Source organism: Corapipo altera, unplaced genomic scaffold (genome assembly GCF_003945725.1).
Source record: "Corapipo altera isolate COAL_440 unplaced genomic scaffold, ASM394572v1 0, whole genome shotgun sequence".
In the NCBI taxonomy this organism is placed as follows: Eukaryota; Metazoa; Chordata; class Aves; order Passeriformes; family Pipridae; genus Corapipo; species Corapipo altera.
The window spans coordinates 87,072,214-87,093,282 of NW_020884872.1; the positions used below are offsets into that span (position 1 = coordinate 87,072,214).

At 40.6% G+C, this 21,069-nt stretch overlaps 1 protein-coding gene and 1 long non-coding RNA gene across 11 annotated transcripts in view; one reads left to right on the plus strand and one right to left on the minus strand.

Moving 5' to 3' along the window:
• LOC113957612 overlaps positions 1 to 14,335 on the minus strand; it is a 38,992-nt gene extending 24,657 nt beyond the window's left edge. For both annotated transcript variants that reach the window (XR_003531251.1, XR_003531243.1), the window contains exons 1-2: positions 13,780 to 14,335; positions 10,260 to 10,369 (exon numbers count right to left, since the gene is read on the minus strand). This is a non-coding gene — a long non-coding RNA (uncharacterized LOC113957612). The remainder of the gene's footprint in view (positions 1 to 10,259; positions 10,370 to 13,779) is intronic.
• Positions 1 to 21,069, plus strand: part of TENM4 (teneurin transmembrane protein 4) — a 599,346-nt gene that overhangs the window by 318,376 nt on the left and 259,901 nt on the right. For 5 of the 9 annotated variants that reach the window (XM_027664342.1, XM_027664505.1, XM_027664591.1 and 2 more), the window contains one exon: positions 14,336 to 14,545. The exons of the other annotated variants lie outside the window; for them this stretch is intronic. In XM_027664342.1, coding sequence (XP_027520143.1) covers positions 14,336 to 14,545 — 210 coding nt within the window. The remainder of the gene's footprint in view (positions 1 to 14,335; positions 14,546 to 21,069) is intronic. 9 annotated transcript variants of the gene reach the window in all.

Below are 21,069 nucleotides of genomic sequence, written 5' to 3' on the forward strand. Positions count from 1 at the left end.
TTATTACTGGATGTGAATGTTCCCCACCAAAACTAGGACGATGTAGAGAAATCCGTTTGATGCTTTACTACCAGAAGAGCTTTAAATGATTATACGTGTCACCAATACAGTTATAAAACCTATGTTGTGGTAGAAAGTTGTTTCTCAAAAAGAGCCAGCAAACATCTGTATGTCATTTGAGACCTCGAAATATCAGCCTAGTGGCATCTTTTTGTAGGTGTGATAATCTGACAAGTTAGTGAAGAAAACACTTACAGGCACAGGTAGTATCTTTTATTAGAAGTGATATACTTGGAAAAAGTAGACAAGCTTTCTTCAAATCTGAAACAGAAAGAGCAGACTTCCCAGCTAAGTGCAAATTTAAAGAAATTGCTGAGACTTTATAACAGAGCTGGTGTGAGTGTATATATTTTTTCAGGGTAAATGGCATAGAATAATGGCTATCAAATCCTTTTCTCCCTGTTTGTGTGCGTGTGTGTGTGCGTGTGTGTGTGTGTGTGTGAGTGAAAGAACTTCTAATGTTCACACCAGAATGACTACTTTGATTATGAAGTAGCTTTATTGCTCCCTGATTCCAGAGACTCTTTCATTGACTGGAAGACCAGAATACTCAAATAGCACCAGGTGCTGGTTAAGCCACCTTCAGGGACACGCATAATGAAATCACAAGCATCTAACAAAAAGGAAATGTCACGCCTTTTCACATTTATCCTTGCATCAGCTTCAGCATATAAGAAATTGTAAAGGGGAAAGAAAAGAAAGAAAGAAAAACCATAAGGCAGCACAGTTATTGTGGACCAGCAGACAGATCCAACCAGAACCGCTTTTGAAATAGCCTTAGATAAGGAATGCCTTCAGGAACCTTCAGACACAGCACCTGTCAAAAGCACCTTTACCTATCAATGGCTAGAATTCAAATGTAAATGAGTTTTACTGTAGTTTCTGTACACACTGAGCCTATGACAGGAAGCAATGAGCTTTTGTTTTTCTTAAAGCATCTCCAAATGTATTTTGTTTTCCCATGGGCATGTGGTGGTTAGTTTATGACCAAAGGCACAGGGACAGACAGTAGCTTTTTTCAGGCAAGAACACTAAAAATACAACACATTCTTTCTGTACAAAGTCTGTGTGCAGATGACTCCTGATAGTTTAAAATATATTTGGAAATAACTCATGTTTATTATTATGTCAGTTAAAAATTTCAAGCATTGCCTCTTAGATATAACTTTGCTTGATTATATAAAGAAACTTACTGTCTTCACCATAAGATCTGGGTTCTCTGCACCTATGAAAAAATCAAGCTCCAACATAACCCAAAAAACCTGATGTGCTCTCTGTCAGGGCCAAAACACTTGATGATTTCAGCATTTCATTTTAAGAAAGGAAAGGTGAATTTTGGTTCTTTACTCTGAGGACTAAGGTCTGCAAATTGTGGCTTTTATGCATACTCAATCACACGTAACTTAGGAGTCTAAGAAATCTGAAGAAATTTGGGACATTTGGTCCCAAATATTTTGAGAGAAATCCAGTCTATATGGAAAAGCCATCCAAATTCTGCTTTTTGTACATTGTGTGTTGAGGTGGAAGTGGAAGGACATAGATGGCCTTGAAGATAAGCAGAGTCAATCTATCATAGGGAATCCCTTCCCACCCTGATGGCATAAGAAGCTTGGGTGTCTCTCACATCTGTGTTGCTACATGAATCCCTTTATGTCCTCCAGTGGAAATAATAGGAAGTGTTTGAGTGCCAGTCTTTGAGGCCATCTTCTGATGATGAGTGTGTGATTATAACACTGATGTGTTCTGAAATAATTTAGGAATTGGAGCCTTTCCTCAAGAGGTGGGAAACCTTGATTCCAGGCTCCACTCAATTTGGGTGGTATTAGCTACTTTTAAGCCTTTTGAGGATTTGAGGGGGCTCTTTATCTCATCAAGGTCGGGCAACAGATGTTTCTCTCTCTGTATATATAGATAACTCTTTTTAATGTTAAAAAATCAGGGAACCAGCAGGTTAAGTAGCAAGACACTTAAGCATGGAAACCTATGCAACTGGACAGCTCCTAGAAGTGATCAAGTTTGCTGACCTTTTGGGACTTCAGAAATCTCCCCAAAATCACTTACATTGATTTTGCTTTCTCCTTTGATTTTTAACACTTTATGAACTGAAGGCAACTGATCATATATAAAATAAAAAGGTCATACATTTTGAACAGCTTTTTCCACTTCTAGATTTTTCAAGGGTTTATTTTTCATGCTTTATTTTGTGTGTGGGTTTTTTTGGGGTTTTTTTTCAATTAAAAGTGTCACTTGAAAAATTTTCCAGGAGAAAAAAGAGCCTCTTTTCTGTGCATGTAAGTGCTGCTCAATCAAAATTTAAAAGAGCATGAGGAAAACATAGCTCATATGAGTGTGCGTGCAGATACACAAAAGGTAAAAATTAAGACAAAACTGAAGCCAGAGTTGCTCATTAAAGTGTGGTGGAACTGCTGTAATGTCTGCAGAAGTGCTTCAAGGACTGTATAGTCAGAGCTTCTCCACTTGTAGGCATTTGGCCGACACATATGTGTACTGATGAAAGGCAGCTGGGTCTGCATGGTGCTTGCAGATCAGGGTCTTTAGTTCAAAAAGAATCATAAGAAAGAAAATAGCTGTATAAACTATTGAATAGGGTACAGAAGGTCAAGCCTGTCAAAGAGGTGAGGCAGGTAATCATCAAATTTAGAGATAAAAGAGACCACTACGTTCCTGAGTCTACTCACTAGCCTACTCAAGAGTGTTCAGTGCAGTATAACAGAAGCACATCTAAGAGTGGGCGTAGTTGGACCTCCAGAACTCTGGAACAGGCTGCCCAGACTAATTGATCAGGAATTTAAAATTAAACTTGTTATAGAAGGGACTTCCATGCTACAGTGAATAACTACCTTAGAGTTGGACAAGATAACCAGTAAGGGCTCTTTGTCACCCAAAACATTTGGATTCTCTTCTCCATTAGCATTTTACCATGATTAAAACTATTACATTTAAAAAAGAAAAGCAGGGGATATTTCATCACTAGCATGCAAAGCTACCTGTCACATGTTAGTTCTGGGGCAAACACCTGAGAAAAATAATTACCAATGAGTTGGAATACACATAGCACATACTGTTTCAACAGTCAGGAAAAAATAAGGTCTATTAGCCATCTTGCTTCCTTGCATAGCTTTGGTTACTATGCAGTATTAGAAAGAGTTTCCCCCTATACCATTGGGTGTAATTAACTGTTTTATGAGAGCACTGCGTTGCTGGAATCAGCTAGTGGTGGGGAAGGGATAGTAAGTCAGGTGGACCAGCAGTGTGTTCTTTTCTGGTAAAACCTGTATCACATTTTCACATGGGTTAAGGTGCCATATTTCCAATCACTGAATTATTTTCTTATATGGCTCTCATCTTTTTAAAAGAGCTTTTTTTCTTGAAGATAACCAATTCCTTTAACCATCACTCAAAAAAACCAGACAAAGGCTGGGAGAAATGAGAGACAGAGAGACTGTTCAGTGAATGACACCAGGTATACTTTTCCCCTGTGTTTAGCTCTGCTGCTTATAGCCCACCCTTCCCTGAACTACTGGGATTTTTAAACATTTTTTCGTAAACAATTCTCATGTGCCTGCAATGTGTCTTGAATTATCATTACCCTTCCTCTATCCAGAAAATCTCTCTTATTTGGGATCAATCTTTCTACAGTGACTTGAAAAAATTCATATTTTTTCACTGAGCAGGGCACAGAACAAAAGTCAAAGTAAAAATTCTTTACTTGCAAGGTATAAGTCAGTAAAGCAATGATTAAGGTACTAAGATTGCAGCTTTAAAGATATTAATCAAGGCTTTGGAGAAAAAAAGTTTTGCTATGGCACTGCAAGTTGTTCTGTTGCCTGCTGAGAGACATAGAGTAATTTTGAAGGAAAAAAGATGATTCCCATTTTTTTGGGGACTGAAAGTGTCATTCAATAACCTGAAAAATTGCCTCTATCCATTTCTTTCTTGTGCACGGCTGTTGGTCTTTACTTTCTATTGTTGTTCTAAGCCTGAAACAAATGTAAAGCAAATCACAATTTTTGATCCAACACCAACTTTTCTTGTCATATTCCTGCATTGCCTTCTTGGGCAATTCCATGAAATGGCAATCTTTCCCAGGAGGAAAGAGCATCACCTACAGACGCATAGCTGTATTTTGGCTCTTTGTCTCAGCAAGAATTCAGGAAGGTTTCTGGGAAAACAAAGCTGAAGTGCAGGTTTATAAGGGGAAAGTTTGGATTAGAGCAATGAGGGATGCACATCTTCTTTGCATCTTTTTCAGTAAGTGTGTGCTCTCTACTCTGACCTCCCTGGAAATGCAACACTTGTCTTGCCTGCAGATTGTAGCAAAGGGACACTCTCAGCCTCTCACTGCCTACAGAACATTGAGCACAGCTCTCCTCCACAATAATTACAGCTACTCGAGCACAAACTTCCCTACTCTTACATCTTGCATTGCAAGAACACCTAGTGACCAAACACAAGATCAAAGTTCTGCAGTTTTGCCTGCTTTACATGCACACAAGGCAAAGTAGTCCACACCTTGAAAAGCCTGCAGAATAAATAGACAAAACTGACTGAAAATACTGGAAGATGCAGGATGGGTCTTGTTTTTAATAAGCTGTGCCAGTCATAGTGTATGTGCAAGATTCAAATGCACATGGGGCAGGAGGTGGATGACAAATGAGAATCCAGTGCATAAGGATCAGATCAGACAGCTCTAAAGAGTTCTCATCCAGGTGACACAGTGGGCCTCTCTCAGAGTAAGCCAGAAAGGAATTGCACCCACTATCAGCATGGGTGCCTAAATCCAGCCCTGTGCCAGCCCAGCGCTGTGTGGCCCCTCTAGCACAGCACCGTGCTCTGCTGCTTGTGTCTGGAGCACGTGAACTGAGTCTCAGTAGCATTTTGGTGCAGCCATTCTGCTTCTGCTTCCGCAGGAGCCTCACGCTTTCTACTGTCTTCAAGTCCAGAGCCCCAGGGCTAGCTCACAGACAGTGAGATGGAAAATAACCTTTCTTCTTAATCAGATCCCTTTAGATGCTGATCTATGAAGAGTCTTTTAGTACTAAATTGCCTTGATCTCTTTTCTCAGCTGAAGAAAGAAAATGATCTTCTGAACTGTGACTCTTAGATGTTGCACAGAGGCTGTTTGCTTTGTTTGAAATCATGCACTGGAAAAAAAGGTCCTCCCAAAATTAAGGGAGTTTGACTAGGATGTAGGAATAACAGTTACTGGCAAACGACTCCCATACAATTTTAAGTATGCAAGCATCCAACCCTCATGGGGATAAAGGCTGAGATCAGGAGGAAACTGCCCTAGTGAGTATAAGTTCATTAATTTTATGCAGCGTTGAAATCCAGAGTCAACAGTAATTTTAACAATAATAAAAGCAGATGCAATCATTGTATCGAGGCAACGTTCTTTTCACCCCAAATTTCCTTGCAAGAGCACTTATGGATAGGCAGGTAGAGTTCTTTACTGCAGTATACCTTTCCTACCCCTTTGTCAGACTCCAGAGATCTGCAGTCATATGTTTTCTTTGGAATGTACTTACTCAGGCAGACTATGTTTCTCCCCAAGAGAAGCATAAAATAATATTTCTTCAGAGTTCTTCTGTGAATCCTTTATCTTCAGCTGCCTGTGTGTTCAGTCTCCATTTCCATTACTACACAGCACCTTTGTCTATGAGCTTGGAAGGGAAGTGGTAAGTCTGCACATATGATGGGGCAATTATGGATTAGCTGAAAAAAACATCTCAGTGAGATTACCTTACCTTCAGGCAAGTTCTAGACATTAAACCCAAGGTTCATGCCACTTTCACTTATGCACAAGTAAAGATCACCCAAGGCTCCCTGTATAGTCAGTGAAGACAAATGAGACACTCCAACTCAAACTGGAGACAGAATAAGTCTCCTCTGGAAGATAAAGCTGTATTTTCCCTGACTGCAGGCAGATCCTACTGTGACTATGCTGAACAATGACATATTACCCTTCTATTTCCCCAAACAATTCCTGAATTTCTCTTAACAGCTGCAACCTTCATTCCTTTCAAGAGATGCTCATTTGTGGTTATCTAGTTAACAGGTGGAAAAACACATTTTATTCTTTAACAGCATAGTTACTCGTCAGGTACTGGTTTACGTACAAGGTGTGTTAGAACCCATCACCAGTAGCCAGGACAGTCACAGCATGTATCGCTGATCATGAGGTAAACTTGTTGATTTTGTGGTGCTTTGGTTGTAGGATGAATTAGTTTTGCTCCCTGGTAGGTGCGTTCTAACATCATGCAATTTTGGTTGGTTTCTAGCACTCTATGGTTTTGTCTCCTCTGGCATTACTTAAAAGTTAATTTTAGAAAATCACTGCCAACCACCATAAGAGGTATTTGTGTAAATTTTATTTGCTGGAGGAGGTGAAAAAACCTTGCAGTGGCCCATGTTTAATAATTCTTCCCTGCTGGGGTAACAGGAGCATGACAAGGTTCTTTGCCTTGAACAAGCCTATCAGGAAAAGTTTTGCAAGGCTATTGTAAACCTTTTGGTTAACATTAAGCTTAGAGAAAGCAATTTCTGTAAAGCCTACAGTTTAGTGTTCAAATACAGGGAAATGGACCTTTTAGGAGATTTGCATGTAATCATTTTCAGATAACCCCATACTTTATGTTGGGTGTTTTGGATCAGATAGAGCATTGGAGTCAGATTGAGAGAGGCCACTTCATGGGCAGCTCATCAGACTGCCTACTAATTACATTATTCTTTTACAAGTTGGATTTGAGTAACGCTGCAGAAGCTCTTGTAATGCTGATCCACAATTAGGGGCTTGCATTTTTCTTAAAACTTTAGATGATGTGAATTACTTGCATAAATATTTCACAAGGCATGATATAAATATTCTGTGGTGATTAGGATTGTTTGTACTGTCTCTATCAGGAAAGAGTCTTTCTTTCTTGGTCCTTATTTCTTTGATTTTGAAAGAGATACAAGAAATCTCCCACATACTTGGAAATTACATTACCTGTTTTTGCTTTTAAATAACAGCACGATTTCAGCCTTGGAGATGGATGTTGTAGAAAATCGTGTAGCTAATTTACACAATCTGTTTCTACTGTTGTGCCTACAAATGAGCAAGCTGAGTATCCGGCTCGGGCAATTGCCCGTGTAATTTTCTGAAAATCTGCTGTATTATTTTCTTCTGTTGGCAAAAAATTATAAGTGCGGCTGTGCTGCTCCAGAGCACCCCAAGCCCCGGAGGAACTGCATTTCAGAAGGGAACAATTTCCTCCCTGCTCCTCTCCATCTTGCTCAATGGATAATTGTTTTCTGCTGTTTTTGGTCAGGTTAGTAACCTCAGGAGCTGGGGGAAAGGAGATCTGATGTCTGCCTTGTTTCTTGTCCCTTTCTACCTTCTGCTTCATTTGGGAATAGTTGGATAAGGCCCAAATGCTCAGTCCATGATCTGTGCTGGGACAGAGGCAGATAACAGGCATTCAACCACTGTGCTTTTATATATCCCAGCATCGCATCATTCCTTACAGAGCTGCTGCCATTCTAGATGTTTTCCACCCAAAGCAGGGCCTGCTCGAGGTCTGCCCTTGACAGAATGTTCACGAGTCCCTGCAAACAGTGACTTTGTGAACTGCCTTGATAGGAAATGCACTATCCTAGCAAATGGAGAAAGAAAAACATTGCCTAACTTCACAGCGTAGGGGAGGAAAAAAACACATTGTGGAAGAATAGCATAAATCACTCACAAGGCAGGTGAAGTCCATGTAACATGTGTTCTTCATAGTCCACTTCAGCCCAGGTGAATTTATTCAGTCCTTCTTAACCTCACGTGGCCCTTTTTTCCCCAATATGCCAGTTTTCATACAGGGCATATGAATATTTCTCATTTTCAAAGCACAACTACTCATTTCTTAATTTTGGTGACATGGCAGCTGCCCAGGTTTTTTCTGTTAAGATGATATTCATTTGTCCTCTTTGTTTCATTCATTTTTCCCTCTGGCTTTATAACTATAAATCAAAACCACAAAATTAAATTAAATAAAATAAACATAAGTGCAGGTGGAAATTCAGGACATATAAATAACTAAGAGTAGTTTTTTAAGACTGCTTTTTTAATCAATTCTAAACACAAGATATATATTCCCTGTTGAACTAAGAATGTTGTGACCACTTATTGTTAAAGAGCAGCAATAAATCTGTGCAACAATTCCTTACTCCTATGATTCACTGACACATTTTTCCAGACAACTAGTTCAGCTTGCTTTTTTTCCAGGGATGTCTATTTTGCTGTCCACTGGAAAGGTTTGATATGCTGCCATGAGCAAGGCATGAATGCTCTTTGTCCCTTAGGAAAATTCCTTCTTTCTCCACCTCTGAGGGAGTGGATGCTAAACCAGTGTTCTAGCATATGACAACCAGGGCTCATCTTCATTTACATTCCCCTTCACCTTGAAAAGTGGCAGATATTCTCCCACTCCCCTCCTCAATCCAGCAGGATCTCTGATGCCCTGAAATACTAGTGGAGCAAATTACTGCCTTTTATATTCTGCAGGGAACCGAACACTGCTGTGCAGGCAGGGCACTGCCCTTTCCACCTCGTCCCGTGTGTCAGCAATCCACAGATGTCCTGGTGCCCACTGTGCTTGCCGCTTTGCAAATACAGCTCTCACACAAAATCTCAGCTCTACGGGACTGCTTCATGTTTGTGCGGTTTTAAGCAGTCAGATATGGTATGAGATGAAACTGGTTGAGTTTTAGACTAATTTATTAATTTATTTCTTTTATCAGACAGAGGTACTTAAGCATTGTTTAGGCAGGTCATGGTTTTCTCCAGCACAAGGCTCGCTACAGTTTTAATATTGATCAATAAGATTTTGTTTCGATGTCAAAAAAAATCACTCAAAACTCCCATGCAAAGTGAGGGGAAGACATAAAAAAGCCATTTGTTTACACTCTCTTTCCTTTGACAGGATAATACACCCAGCCAGCACACTACAGAATACATTCTGCTATCATTTACACAGCCTTCATGTGAACCCACAGTGCACAGCCATGTTTTAAAGGCCAGAGCTGTATTGAGATGTCTTTTGTTTGTAATGGTGCTTACCAACATTGGTGCCACAGTACCATCCTAGAAACTTTCCTATTTTGAGGTAGTACAAAGGCTAGGCATTGTCAGTGATATGACAATGCAAAAGTTCTTATGTGAGAACTACTGCAGTTGTTGAACTGAGGAAATCACAATGACAGTACTTCTCCCCACACCCTTCGTTCCTTTCTGGTGGGAATTCTGCTAATTTAAAATATTTTGAATGTGACAAACAGCCTTTTAGCCTATTTCAGTGGCTAGAGATTAATAATAGATAATTTGAGTCAAATTATTACACATCTCTGTGCTTCAGTTTCCTTATCTGTCAAAAGTGTAAGTTTGCTTCCTAGAAAATCTAATTCATAGAATCATAGAATGATTTGGGTTGGAAGGGACTTTAAAGATCATGTAGTTTCAATGCCCCACAGGGTGACCTGCCACTAGACCAGGTTGCTCAAAGCCCCATCCAACCTCGCCTCGACTATGTCCAGGGATGGGGCAGTCACAGCTTCTCTGAGAAACCAGTGCCAGTGCCTCACCACCCATGCAGCAAAGAATTTCTTCCCAGTATCCAATCTAAATTGCTCCTCCTTTAGTTTAAGACTGTTCCCTCTCATCCTATCACTATCTGCTTGTTTAAAAAGTCATTATCCCTTTTTTTCTAAAAGTCTCCTTTAAGGACTGGAAGGCTGCTAGAAGGTATCCTCAGAGCCTTCTCTTCCCCCTGCTTAACAGCCAAAACTCTCTCAGCCTGTCTTCATAGGAGAAGTGTTCCAGCCCTCTGACCATTGCAGGAGCCAATCTGATAACAGATCCCAACAGATCTGAAACAGTATTTCAAAGTTTACATACCCATTGCTTGTAAAGCCCTTAAAGGTTCTTGAACGAAGCTTAATAGAAGAAGTTATTAGGGGAAAAAAGCTGATATTACTGATTTATTGATTGCAGATAATACCATTCTGTGTATATTGAATGCTATCCAGTTGCTTTGTCATTTCAGTTCTGTGAAAAGTCAGCGTTTGTATATCTACTCTTTTTCACCTCTTTTGGGACAAATTATAAACATATGAGTATAATCCACTGAATATAGTTCATGAAACAATTCACTGACCTTCTTTAAAAGTATCTCCTTGAATGTTCTGTATTTCTGGCAGCTCTTCTATTCACACTAGCATGAATACACCCGTTTTAAATCAGCTCTTGATCTCTGAAGGCCAAATCCTGTGAGAGACAGAGTAATTCTAGCAATTCTGAAATATTACAGCCAAATGTGCAGCATAAAATGAAGGCATGTTTACTGTTTGTCTTACTTTCCCCTAACTGTTTAGGGTCTGCTCTGGTTGTCTCTTCCCTAAATTTAAAACAGATACCTGAATATTGCATAATTCCTCGGTTAAGCTGGGAAACAGATTCTTTGTACTAACCTATTTCTAAAGTTTGTGCTTCCTAAGTACTTTCATAAATTACAGACACTGCACCGTATCTTCCCCTGATCTTTTTTTTTAATTTTAGTCTGAAGTCCTGGCACATAGATAAAATAGAAGGTTCTGTTCTGTTTTCCTCTAAATATGTGCAAGCAACATACAGTCATACAGTGACATACAACGTCTATTATTCCTGCCTCAAGTCCAAAGAACATAGTTTTGACTGTTCACTGCAAGCAGATATATAAGATTGTTACAAATTGATGCCAAGGGGCCCATACTTGGAATCTGTTTTGTTTTTCTTTGAGTTAGCTTCCAAACTGCAAGACTCTGCATAATGAATGTGTTATCTAGTCCTTCTGGTTTTTATTTTTGAAGGAGAAACAGCACATACTGCAAAGAAACTTTTTCTACTTGCTCAGGTTCCATAGCAACACAGCGTTGCTTCGAATTTATTTTGTACTAATCAATTAGAAATTTTGCTCTGGCAGCTGGAATGAAAGTTTACAGGCCAAATCCTGCTTATTTTACTTGGGCCTGCAGTTGCAGTAAATCCAATGAAATTCTTGTCTGAGAAGGATACAAACTTGTAGCTTTCATCTCTCTCTCAGTTTAATTTTTGTGAAAAGGTCAGATTTAATTCTTGGTTTTCTGCCCAAGCATGATAAAAAGGAGGCAATTCTCTTAAAGGATCCACAACTTAACACATGCTTACAAACAGAGTTGTTGAATTGTTAAAAAGGGAGGTATCCTTTGCTTCCCTTCCATTTTCATTGGTTGTTGTCAGCAGAGCTGATTAGCGCCCATCTTTTATCCGGCAGCTGGTAAAATCTCCTGTTGTATCCACCCCATCGTTTGTGGCAAAAGGGAATTTTCCAGGGAGCACAGTGGCATGCACCAGTGCTCTCCAGAGCAGCGTAGCCCTCAGTAACATGGTTAGTATGCACAATTCCTAGGGAACCTTCCCTTGTAAAGGTCAGCTCATTCCCTGCTGGAAGTGCATGTAATGACCGTGAAAACCCACGAGATCTTCCCGTGTGCACTCTGCAGTGGTGCAGTTGGTTAAAATCCAAAGCTATAATTGAGGAGGTTTTGGTTATGTTTTTATTCATATTTATTTTTCTTTTATCATTGTTAAAACCGTAATACTGGGAAACTGGGAAAGCTCATACCAAAAAAGCCCCAACAACCTGCGACCATGTGGAAATGGCAGAAACTTTCTGATGTGGATTGACAAAAGCTGACATTTGGCTTTTAGGGTTACAATTCCAAATTCAGTTCATTCTGCTCCTGCTCTTTATGTTCGAACTAGAGAATTCATGTATAGTTATGCCAAGCATGCTGCCTGAACAAAACACAGGGAGAGCATTGGGCCTCTACTGTAATTTACCACACTGTTGGGTTTTGTTTTTGTTTTTTTTTGGCAGATAGTCACACCATGAACCTCCTTTTAATGCATTTTTACTGATCTTTGCATAAATGAGTCAGAGGATTGAAACAATTTTTTAAATCTAGCTTGTTTTTCTTAATGGCTAGAAAAATGTGCTTCCCCTTACAAAATACACTGAAAAACTGTATGGATGTATAGGAAGGCACTGATTTAACACTTTCTTTCTATTTCACTCATCATCACACTAGAATTCAGCCTCTGACTACACAGGATTAGAAATACATGTCACCCCGTTTTGTAATGAAGGCATAGCAAATCAAAGTCCTGATTTAAACTTTGTTACATGTCAGGGCTCATCAAATCTCTATTGCAACAAAGAAGATGACACAGAGCAGACTTTGCTCTTTCAAGAGCAGATCAGAGTTAGAGCTGGATCTCAGTTTGCGTGTCAGGGACTGTAACAGAGAAAGCAGTGCTCATCCACTTGCACATGCTCCCTTTTTTCCCTGTCTCTCTCCAGTTTTTACCAGTAGTTAGCACAATGGGAAGATTACAGCCTTGGCACCATAAAAAGGGTCAGGGAGTGTGAAGTGGGCTGCAGATTCCCTAAAAGCTGCATTCCTAAAGCAGGAACTTCTCTGTCTGGAGACTTGTCAGAAGGAAGGAGATCCAGACGACTCCACTGTTGATCATAACAAAACACACAGGGCTCACAGTTTCAGCCCTTGGTCTGCATGCTGCACAGGAGGCAGTGTAGGCTTTCCACCAAGTCTGGCTTTTCTCCTTTGGGTGACAAGTCTCTCTAAGCAGACATAGGTATCGTCCTATATTCTCCCTGGTTCCCAGGCTTTGCCTCTGATGCCAAAATTTCTTCTCTGATTATAATTAGCAATTTATAAGATCAGCATATGTCAAGGAGGTGACATCCAAGGGCTTAGGATGAGAAGAACTGATGATCGAGGTGGAAGGAAACATAGCAGAACCAGCTTTGGGGGATTTAAATGTTAAACCCACTTCATTGTTTTGGGTTTGTGTCCTTCTCTAAAGTGTTCATGTTATGTTTAGTAAGAAATATTGTACAACTATGTAGTGTGCCATGTTATGTTAAAAATATGGTTTTTTTAGAAACAGATTTTTTATTTAAGTTTGCTGGTTTTCTTCTGCTGACTGTTCTTTTATTTTGATGGATTTTGCATGATAACATTTCAGTATTTGGGAAAATGTGGGAGATTAATCATTATGACTTTCAGCAAGGGGAAAAGCCCATGTTTAAATGCATTGTCCTGTATTATATGTCTGTGTTCATATTCCCCCTGTTTTTATTGATGTACTGCACATATCTGACCTCCACATTTGCCTGATGGATTTTTCACCAGTTTGGTGAAAAACTGACCTCCCAGTTTTGTTTAAAAATCTGATTGGAATAAGAGCCTGATAACCATTAATTGCTTACAGTATGCTTTTCCAATTGGATGTACTTAACCTACATGTACCTGATTGAATTTCCTTACAGTCAGTAGTTCTTCCTCAGTCAGGCACAGCTCTATGTAAAGTATAATCTTATAACCTGATTTGCTGTGTTTTTCATCATTTAATCAATCAAATGATGCTGCTCTGAGCTATGTTTCTGCCCTGTATCAGAGTGGTGGTTTGCTAATGTGCTTCTACACTACACAGCAATACACAGACCTGTCCTCCACCTCCTGCCTGAATGATGGAGGTCTTAGGCTGTTTGCTTTATAAGCTCGATAAGATTATGGTTAAACCAATCCCTAAAAGGACCCTACACTTTTCACATGGAATCTGAAATAATTTACCTCGTCGGGTGAGGGTTACCCTTGGTAAGATGCAGCCTGGCTTCAACACCTGGCCTCACTGGCAGTGAGAGCCCATGTCACAGCACAAAGTGTCTCACACACCAGGGGCTCTCTCCAACTCCAAAACCTTAAAGAAACCAAGCAAACCAAAACAATAACAACAACAAAACAAACAAACAAACAAAAGAAAACCAAAACAAAAAACTAACCAAACCAAACCAAACCAAACCAACCAACCAACCAAACAACCAAAAACCCCTGACGGATACGACTTTTAAAGTGTGGATAGGAGTTTTAAGCTCCAGCCCGGGGGGCAGCAGGTGATGTGGTCAGGTACGTGCAGTCGGCCGCCCCTCAGGCAGGGCTGCCCCGCTGGGGCAGGGGGCGGGGGGATTGGGAGGGGGGGCGGGAGGGGCGGCCTTCCCTCGTGCCCCGGCTCGACTTTTATTGTCTCTCTGTCCGTGTTTTGCCGTGTTTTTTTGTTCATTTTATTTCTTTCTGTGTTTTTCCCCCCCCTCCCCTTCTCTGTGTGTGTGTGTGCGTCTGTGGCCCGCAGGTCCCCCCCTGCCCTGTTCGTCCGCCTCCTCCACCCCCCGCTCGCAGTCCCCCTCCCCTCTCCCCTCGCCGCCGGCCAATGAGGGCCCGGGGCGGTCGCTGGGCGACGGCGCGGCCCGGGCGGCCGCGGGCTCGGACTCTGAGGAAGAGTTCGTCCCTCAGTCATTCTTAGTTCAAAGTGGCTCTGGAAACCTCTGTGTCGCCGCCAACGGTGAGTGACTCTCTCTTGTTCTCTCTGCCTACTTTTTCGTGCCTGTCTTGACGGCCGTGCGCGGGGATGCAGGTTGGTTGTGGGAGCGGGTGTGCTCTCTGGGTTGGTTTGTTACGGAGGGGGGGGGGGGGGGGTTGGAAAAAAAAAATTTGGGGGGGGGGGGGGGCTAAAAATCGCCTCGTAAAGGTTGAAAAATGCAGCGCTGGGGGGAAGGTCCGTGCTGCTGCGTGGGTGTTTGTGGGTGTTGCGAAGAGGGACGCGCCCACCCCATGTGGTACCTGGGCAGCACTCAGAAACTTTGCCGGAGTTGAAGGTTGGACCCCGGTCCCTTTTTGATGGGGTGAAATTTTGGTGTTGTTTGCCTTTTTTGTTTTATTAACTCCTGCCCGAAAGACTCGCCAAAGAGCCCCCCCTTCTCAGTGAGGGCGGCAAGGTGCAGCCTAGGGGCTAAGGGAACCTGTCAAGAACCTGTCACCCAAGGGCTGCGTGGATGGGAAAGGGAATGGCAAAAATGCACAGTTCTCTTGAAAGTTGTGACAGTGTTATCAGCACCGAGTACTGATGGTGGCCTCTTCAGAGGCCAGTGGAAGGTGTCTGTGTTCGGTCTCTCTCAGAGGCGCTGAGGGATGCCCTCGGGGTAAGTATTTGAGGCAGCAGCACAACCCCATCCTACTGGGATGCTCTGAGACTCCCCGGTGAGGTGCTGAAGGTGCTCAGCCCTGCCGAATGGTCCATGCTGCTTAAACAAATTACAAGGAGAGGAATGACATTCACAGCTCTCTGCTGCAAAGACAATGAGTCATAAACGGAGAGGTAACGCTCATTGGCAAAGAAATGTGAAATTTCATCAAGGGTAGTGTAACCTGACAAAGTGCAGATTACAGCAGTGGAATAGCAGTGGCCACTCAGGCTGCTGCCATCCGGCTGGAGTGATAATTGCTCAAAGGTCTGATTTATGATGAAGGCGAAGGCATTCAAAGATATCTTGAAAGAGAGAAAGAAAGGTGAGAGAGAGGTTTACTGCAGCTGGCAACAGCTTAACTGCATTTATGTTAAGCTTCTAAGAAGGTTTCCTAGTATGCTGTTATCTCCAAGTAAGGAGAGAAAGTTTGACATTTAATTTGTCCACCCCCCCCTTCTCTTTCCCAGCTTCTCTCTTCTTTTGTTGCATTTGTTATGGTAAAAACAAACTTTCCCTTCAGAGTTTTTCAAAGGAGAAGGTTATCTCCTCTGAATTGTCATCCTGAGGAGAGTAGGGGGAAATACAGTGTCGTATTCATTCAGGAAACTGATTAAAATTCATATCCTCAGTTCAGCTTCCCCCCTCCCCTCCCACCCTATAACATAGACATGCATCTGACTCCTTGCAGTCGCAGTACATGGAAATGTGAAATCATGTAGATGACCCTCTTGTTGGAAATAAAGCCAAACTCACATTCCACCTCGTGTTTTCCACATCTTAATGTATGTACTTCCTCTTTGTTCATTTAGGAAATACGTATGTACACATACATGCACATCCTCCAGGTAAAAAGAGGGAAGAAAGAGAAAGCAAGTGAGATTAAAGACTTTAATCTCTTCTTTTACTAATTAGCTGAAGAACAGAAAAAGCATTGTTCAGAGGCCACAGTGGGTTGACGACATTATTGTATTATTGATGTGCTGGTGAGTTAGTTAGACTTCAGGCTTTTCAGCTGCCTGCTTATTTATCCTCTTTTTTTCTTTTTTTTCTCAGTGCTTTCTGCATTGGCTTGTAGACATACTATATTCCCTGAGGCTTTCTTTGTGTGTCGGATTCAGCAAGTTGCTTATAAATATGTCCCACACAAAGACAGGGCATCTGGGGTCTCATTTGCCTGCTTATTCTAGTTGTTCTGTAATCAGAAGTACAGGTAATGCCAGCACAGTGGTGACCTGTTAGGATCAGCTCAGCTAAACTCCGCTGACAAGAGGAAAACAAAGGTGACTTATTTTGCCACCTAACAAACCATAATCTGAGAGTTCACATGAATAAGAAGCACAGACCATACAAGCCCATGATGTCTAAAACCTAGAGACTCTTCTGACCTCTGTAAATGGAATTAATTGCTTTAGTTCCATAACCTTCTGTTTCTATGAGGCTTAGTCAGCTTAAAGTTTAAATGACAAAGGCAGGTCTTTATGTTCCTTAAATGGTGAAAATTAGTAAAAGCTTATTTTGGTTAGGCCTAAGTTTAATACAGTTAGAGTACTCATTCTTGGAAAATAGTAGCTGTCTCAACAGCAGGACAGCCTGAGAATGCTGTCCAAAGGATTTGTGTTGCACTTTTTAATTGATTGTGGCTAGGTTTTCCTTCCACAGCTGTGTAAACTCACCCTTAGAGAAGTCCATCCAAAGTAAGTAACACCCAGGGAGCAGCACTGCTGTTACAAATCGCCATGTAAATTGCAAATATAATGCACACGGAACTTAAGAAACGTGCTACTTTTTGAAGATACAGTAGCCTATTCTTTATCTAAGTTTTTTTCATTCCAGAAAGGTAATATTGTCCATAATATTATTTTTAAACTTTCACAAAAATATCCAACTAAACTTTCAAATGAAGGCTGGAACCAACTAATATGTATATAAATATGTGGGCATCTTTTAGGGCTTTTAGTTTTGTATTAGATGCATTACAAGCCATTGTTCAGTTTTCTTCTAAGTAATTTTGAACATTTAAAGCCCCAATTTTTATCATACTTATAATATCAGCAGGTAATTTTAAGGAAAAATAGACTTTTCAGTCTTGAACCTTTTCATTTTTCTTTTTATATATGTTAAGTCCAGAAGACTCTTTACCTAAAATTACCCAAATTAACTAGGATGTGAATGTCTCCGTTTCACAGACTCCTAGAATGCTTTGGATTAGAAGGCACCTTAAAGATTATCTAGTTCCAACTCCGTGCCATGGGCAGGGACACCTTTCACTAGACCAGCTCAAAGCTCCATCCAACCTGGCTTTGAACAGTTCCAGGAATGGGGCAGCCCACAGCTTCTCTGGGCAACCTGTGCCAGTGTTTCATCATTCTCATATACAGGGGATTTCTTCCTTGTATGAAATCTAAATCCATCCTCTTTTATTTAAAACCCATTGGTTTAAATTTGACCATTTTATTTAAAAAACATTTAAACCCCTCTTGTCCTATAACTACAGGCCCTTGTAAAAAGTCTGTCTCTGTCTTCCTTATAATCCCCCTTTAAGTATAGAAAGGTCACACAGAGCCTTCCCTTCAGCAAACTAAACAGCCCCAATTCTCTAAAACATCTCAGGGTGTTTCAGTTCAGAAACCTTTAACATTACCTGATTCGAGGACTTCAGCACTATTTGAAAAGTAGGCTGTCTTGGGGTATCTCAGTGGACAATTAAGGAACACTAATTAGTTTTTTAGGTTTCTTATATATACTGGTGTGTAGGTATATATGTTTATGACTCAGGAGAAGCCAGAACTGTCTGAAGGCATTCAGTCTTTAGTCTGGTTGTTTTAAGAAACTAACAAATGCTATGTTGGATCAGAACTTGTAGTCTCTGGCAGTGGTATGGGAGGAGAAGCACGAGCCAGTGGGGCTGTGGGGAGAATACTGGCCGGGTGGGAAAGGTTGAGCACTAGCCAAGGAGAGGCTGTAGAATCTGGTGATTAGCTTGTCAGTGGCAACTTTCTTCCATTTGAACCAGTAAATAACATGAAAAATAAATTAAAAGAGACCAATCAAGTGTCTTTAGGGAAGGGTGTGTAAGAAGAGCACATCCCCTAGCATCCACAGCTGGGGCACCGGGGACATTAGCAGGTACATCTCTGCCCAACACAGCTATGAGGTATGGAAATGGCTGTTGTGCAGAATGACAAAGAACAGGTTTTGAAGGATATACGAAATCTGTGGAAAGCTGACATCCAAATTCCTTTGAGAACACTAACTGTGCTACCTCATAGTCAAAGCTCAAGTGTGTTACTTCTTCCATGTCTTCCATCAGTGAGTGGGCACTCCATGTGAAGTATGTTTTTGACGTATTGTAGGATCTGGTGTGTTTCTCTAAGTTACTTCTATCAGGCAGACAGGAAGGCTGGATGTAGTCATTTGAAACAGCCTCTGCAGATGGGAGCCACAAAATCCGAAATCGCCTCTGGTTTGGGGCATTTTTGTATTGTCAAACACAATTTCTGAGACCAGGGCATGGATTTTATTTAATTCTAGCAAAAGTAAGGAAATGCCAGAAAGTTGTAAGAGTATCTAAATCTGACTCTCTGGTCCTAGAAATTACTTTACTTTGGTGACACTGGAACTAACATCTACCAAAGTCTCTGTAGGAAGAATCTAATGTCTAACATCTAATGTTTGGAGTTTTATCGCTCACTTCTGAATATATCTACATCTTTGGCTTCTTCCTCAAATACATCCCTATTACAAAAACTCTTGTTACTCCCCACTGATTAACCCGTTTTGCACCTTTTCTACTACTAAGGGCGTTTACTCAAAAAAAGAAGCAGCAGTGGAGGATCACGTTGCCAGTCACCCAAAGTGACATTGCTGCTGGAGAGAGGAGGGGTGGGGAGGGAGGTATGATTCCCGGTGTTATTACATTTTGAATTCCAAGAGGAAGGTTCACTGTTGTGTGAAGCATTGACGATGCAGCCCTTACCTTGGCATGGATTGCGTTGTCAGTGGACAAGGAGGGAAGACTGTGTTGAGCATGTACATAAATATTCTAGGGTTAGATCCTAGAAGGCGAGTGCAATTTCTGTATGATCCGTGATTTCAGTGGAAAATAGGCTAAATCAGGATCAGTTTGCCCCCAGAAGCCAAAAAACCCCACAACTTCTGCATAGTGGGATCTGCATGAATGAGCCACTTTGACCAACAAAATCCATGGTCAGGGAGTTAATGAAGATTCTGGTAGTGCTTTTGCCACTTTTTCTTGTTTGGAGTGCTGAACAATTTGAAGCAGTAGTAAGTTCTCCTAAGGTCTTCTTTTTCATTTCTAACTGAATTTGACCAATCCAGACCTCCCAATTTGTAACCTATTTTCTGTTTAGGTGTTTGGTTTTTTTTTTAATCTTTACAGTGCAGCCTTGAGCTGTTGAAGACAATCACTGCTTGTAATTTACCTCCCTTTCCTATCCTTAAGAAAGAACTTTTCAATTTTTTATTACATGATTTCACCCAGATTTATGAAGATAAATCCTTCATAAAAAGGCTGCTGAGGACTCCTATAGACTTATCTGTTTTTTGTCAAATAGTTTAATTTTATATAAATTGTGCATTTCTGGCACTTTACAGTGAGTAACTGACCAGATCATCTGTCAGTGTTGATGCTATGGCTGGATTTCTTCAGGATCTAGAAGGAAGTCATGTTCCAGAAAGACAGGTTACTTTCTGCTGAGCGTTTTTAACCTATCTATGTGTGTGCTCAGTGTTTATTTCTTTAGTATCCTTGATGTGTTTGGTGCTTCAGAGTCTGCCACACAGAGACTGCTATTTTCAGACTCATTCAGCAACCCAGTGTGACCAGCTGAAAGGATGAATGTAACACAGCCTGTTTTGCATCAGGCATCACCCCTCTGATCTTCAGGTCCGACTTCAGACGCAGGAGTTGTCCTGTAGGAACAGTGGTTAGGCATTTAAAGCACTGGGATGGAAGATCCAGTCACAGAGAAATCAAACTGCAGCAGGGAGCCCAAAAGACACTGAATATTAAAGTATTTCAAAGAAAGAATGGTATCATGTAAAGCATCTTAGAAGTGAAGAATTTTCAGGGATCTGACTGAGGAGTGCAAAAGAACCTTTGATAATGTAATCTAAATAATTGACATTTTTTCATCTAATAATTAACAATAAATTCCAGTTAAATCAATTTTCTTTTATGAAAGGCTTCTATTTTTCTTTCCAAAAAGGATTGTGGACAGAGAATATATTCCCTTGCTGTGTTTTGTCCTTGCACAGTGCTTTCTGTTGCTTCTTTTTTTGCTACTCAAGCAAGTGTGTTAAGTAAGAATAGCAATTAATCTCTGCATCCTTTATCAGAGATTTGCAGAGTCCATTAGCATCAGTGTTACTCATAATGGTAATTCATAATTACAGAAGGGAAACAGGAATCAAAAGATATAGCCAATCAATTTACAACTGTCTTTTAAAAAATTCAAAATATTTTTTCTATTATTGTGTGCCCTATTAAAACTTTTTTTTTACATCATACCCCCCCCCAGCAACATTTCAGAAATTTAGGAGAAAAGGCTTAAAAGATGTTTAATGTAGTAATAGTTTTAAAAATATTCTTTAATAAAAGAAATTTTTTTTTAACAGTAGTGATGATTAGGTAAGGTGCTTGGAAAAAAGTATTTTGAAAATGAGTTTCACATAATTTTTCAATGAGTTTATCTTCTAATTTGGGAGTGTGTTCAAAATTCAACCTGAGAAACGGTGACCTAAATTCCTCCTTTTTAATTTTAGTCAAAAAACTAAACATGAGACTTATTCATCCTAAGCTTTCAATTTAGTTAGACATTTC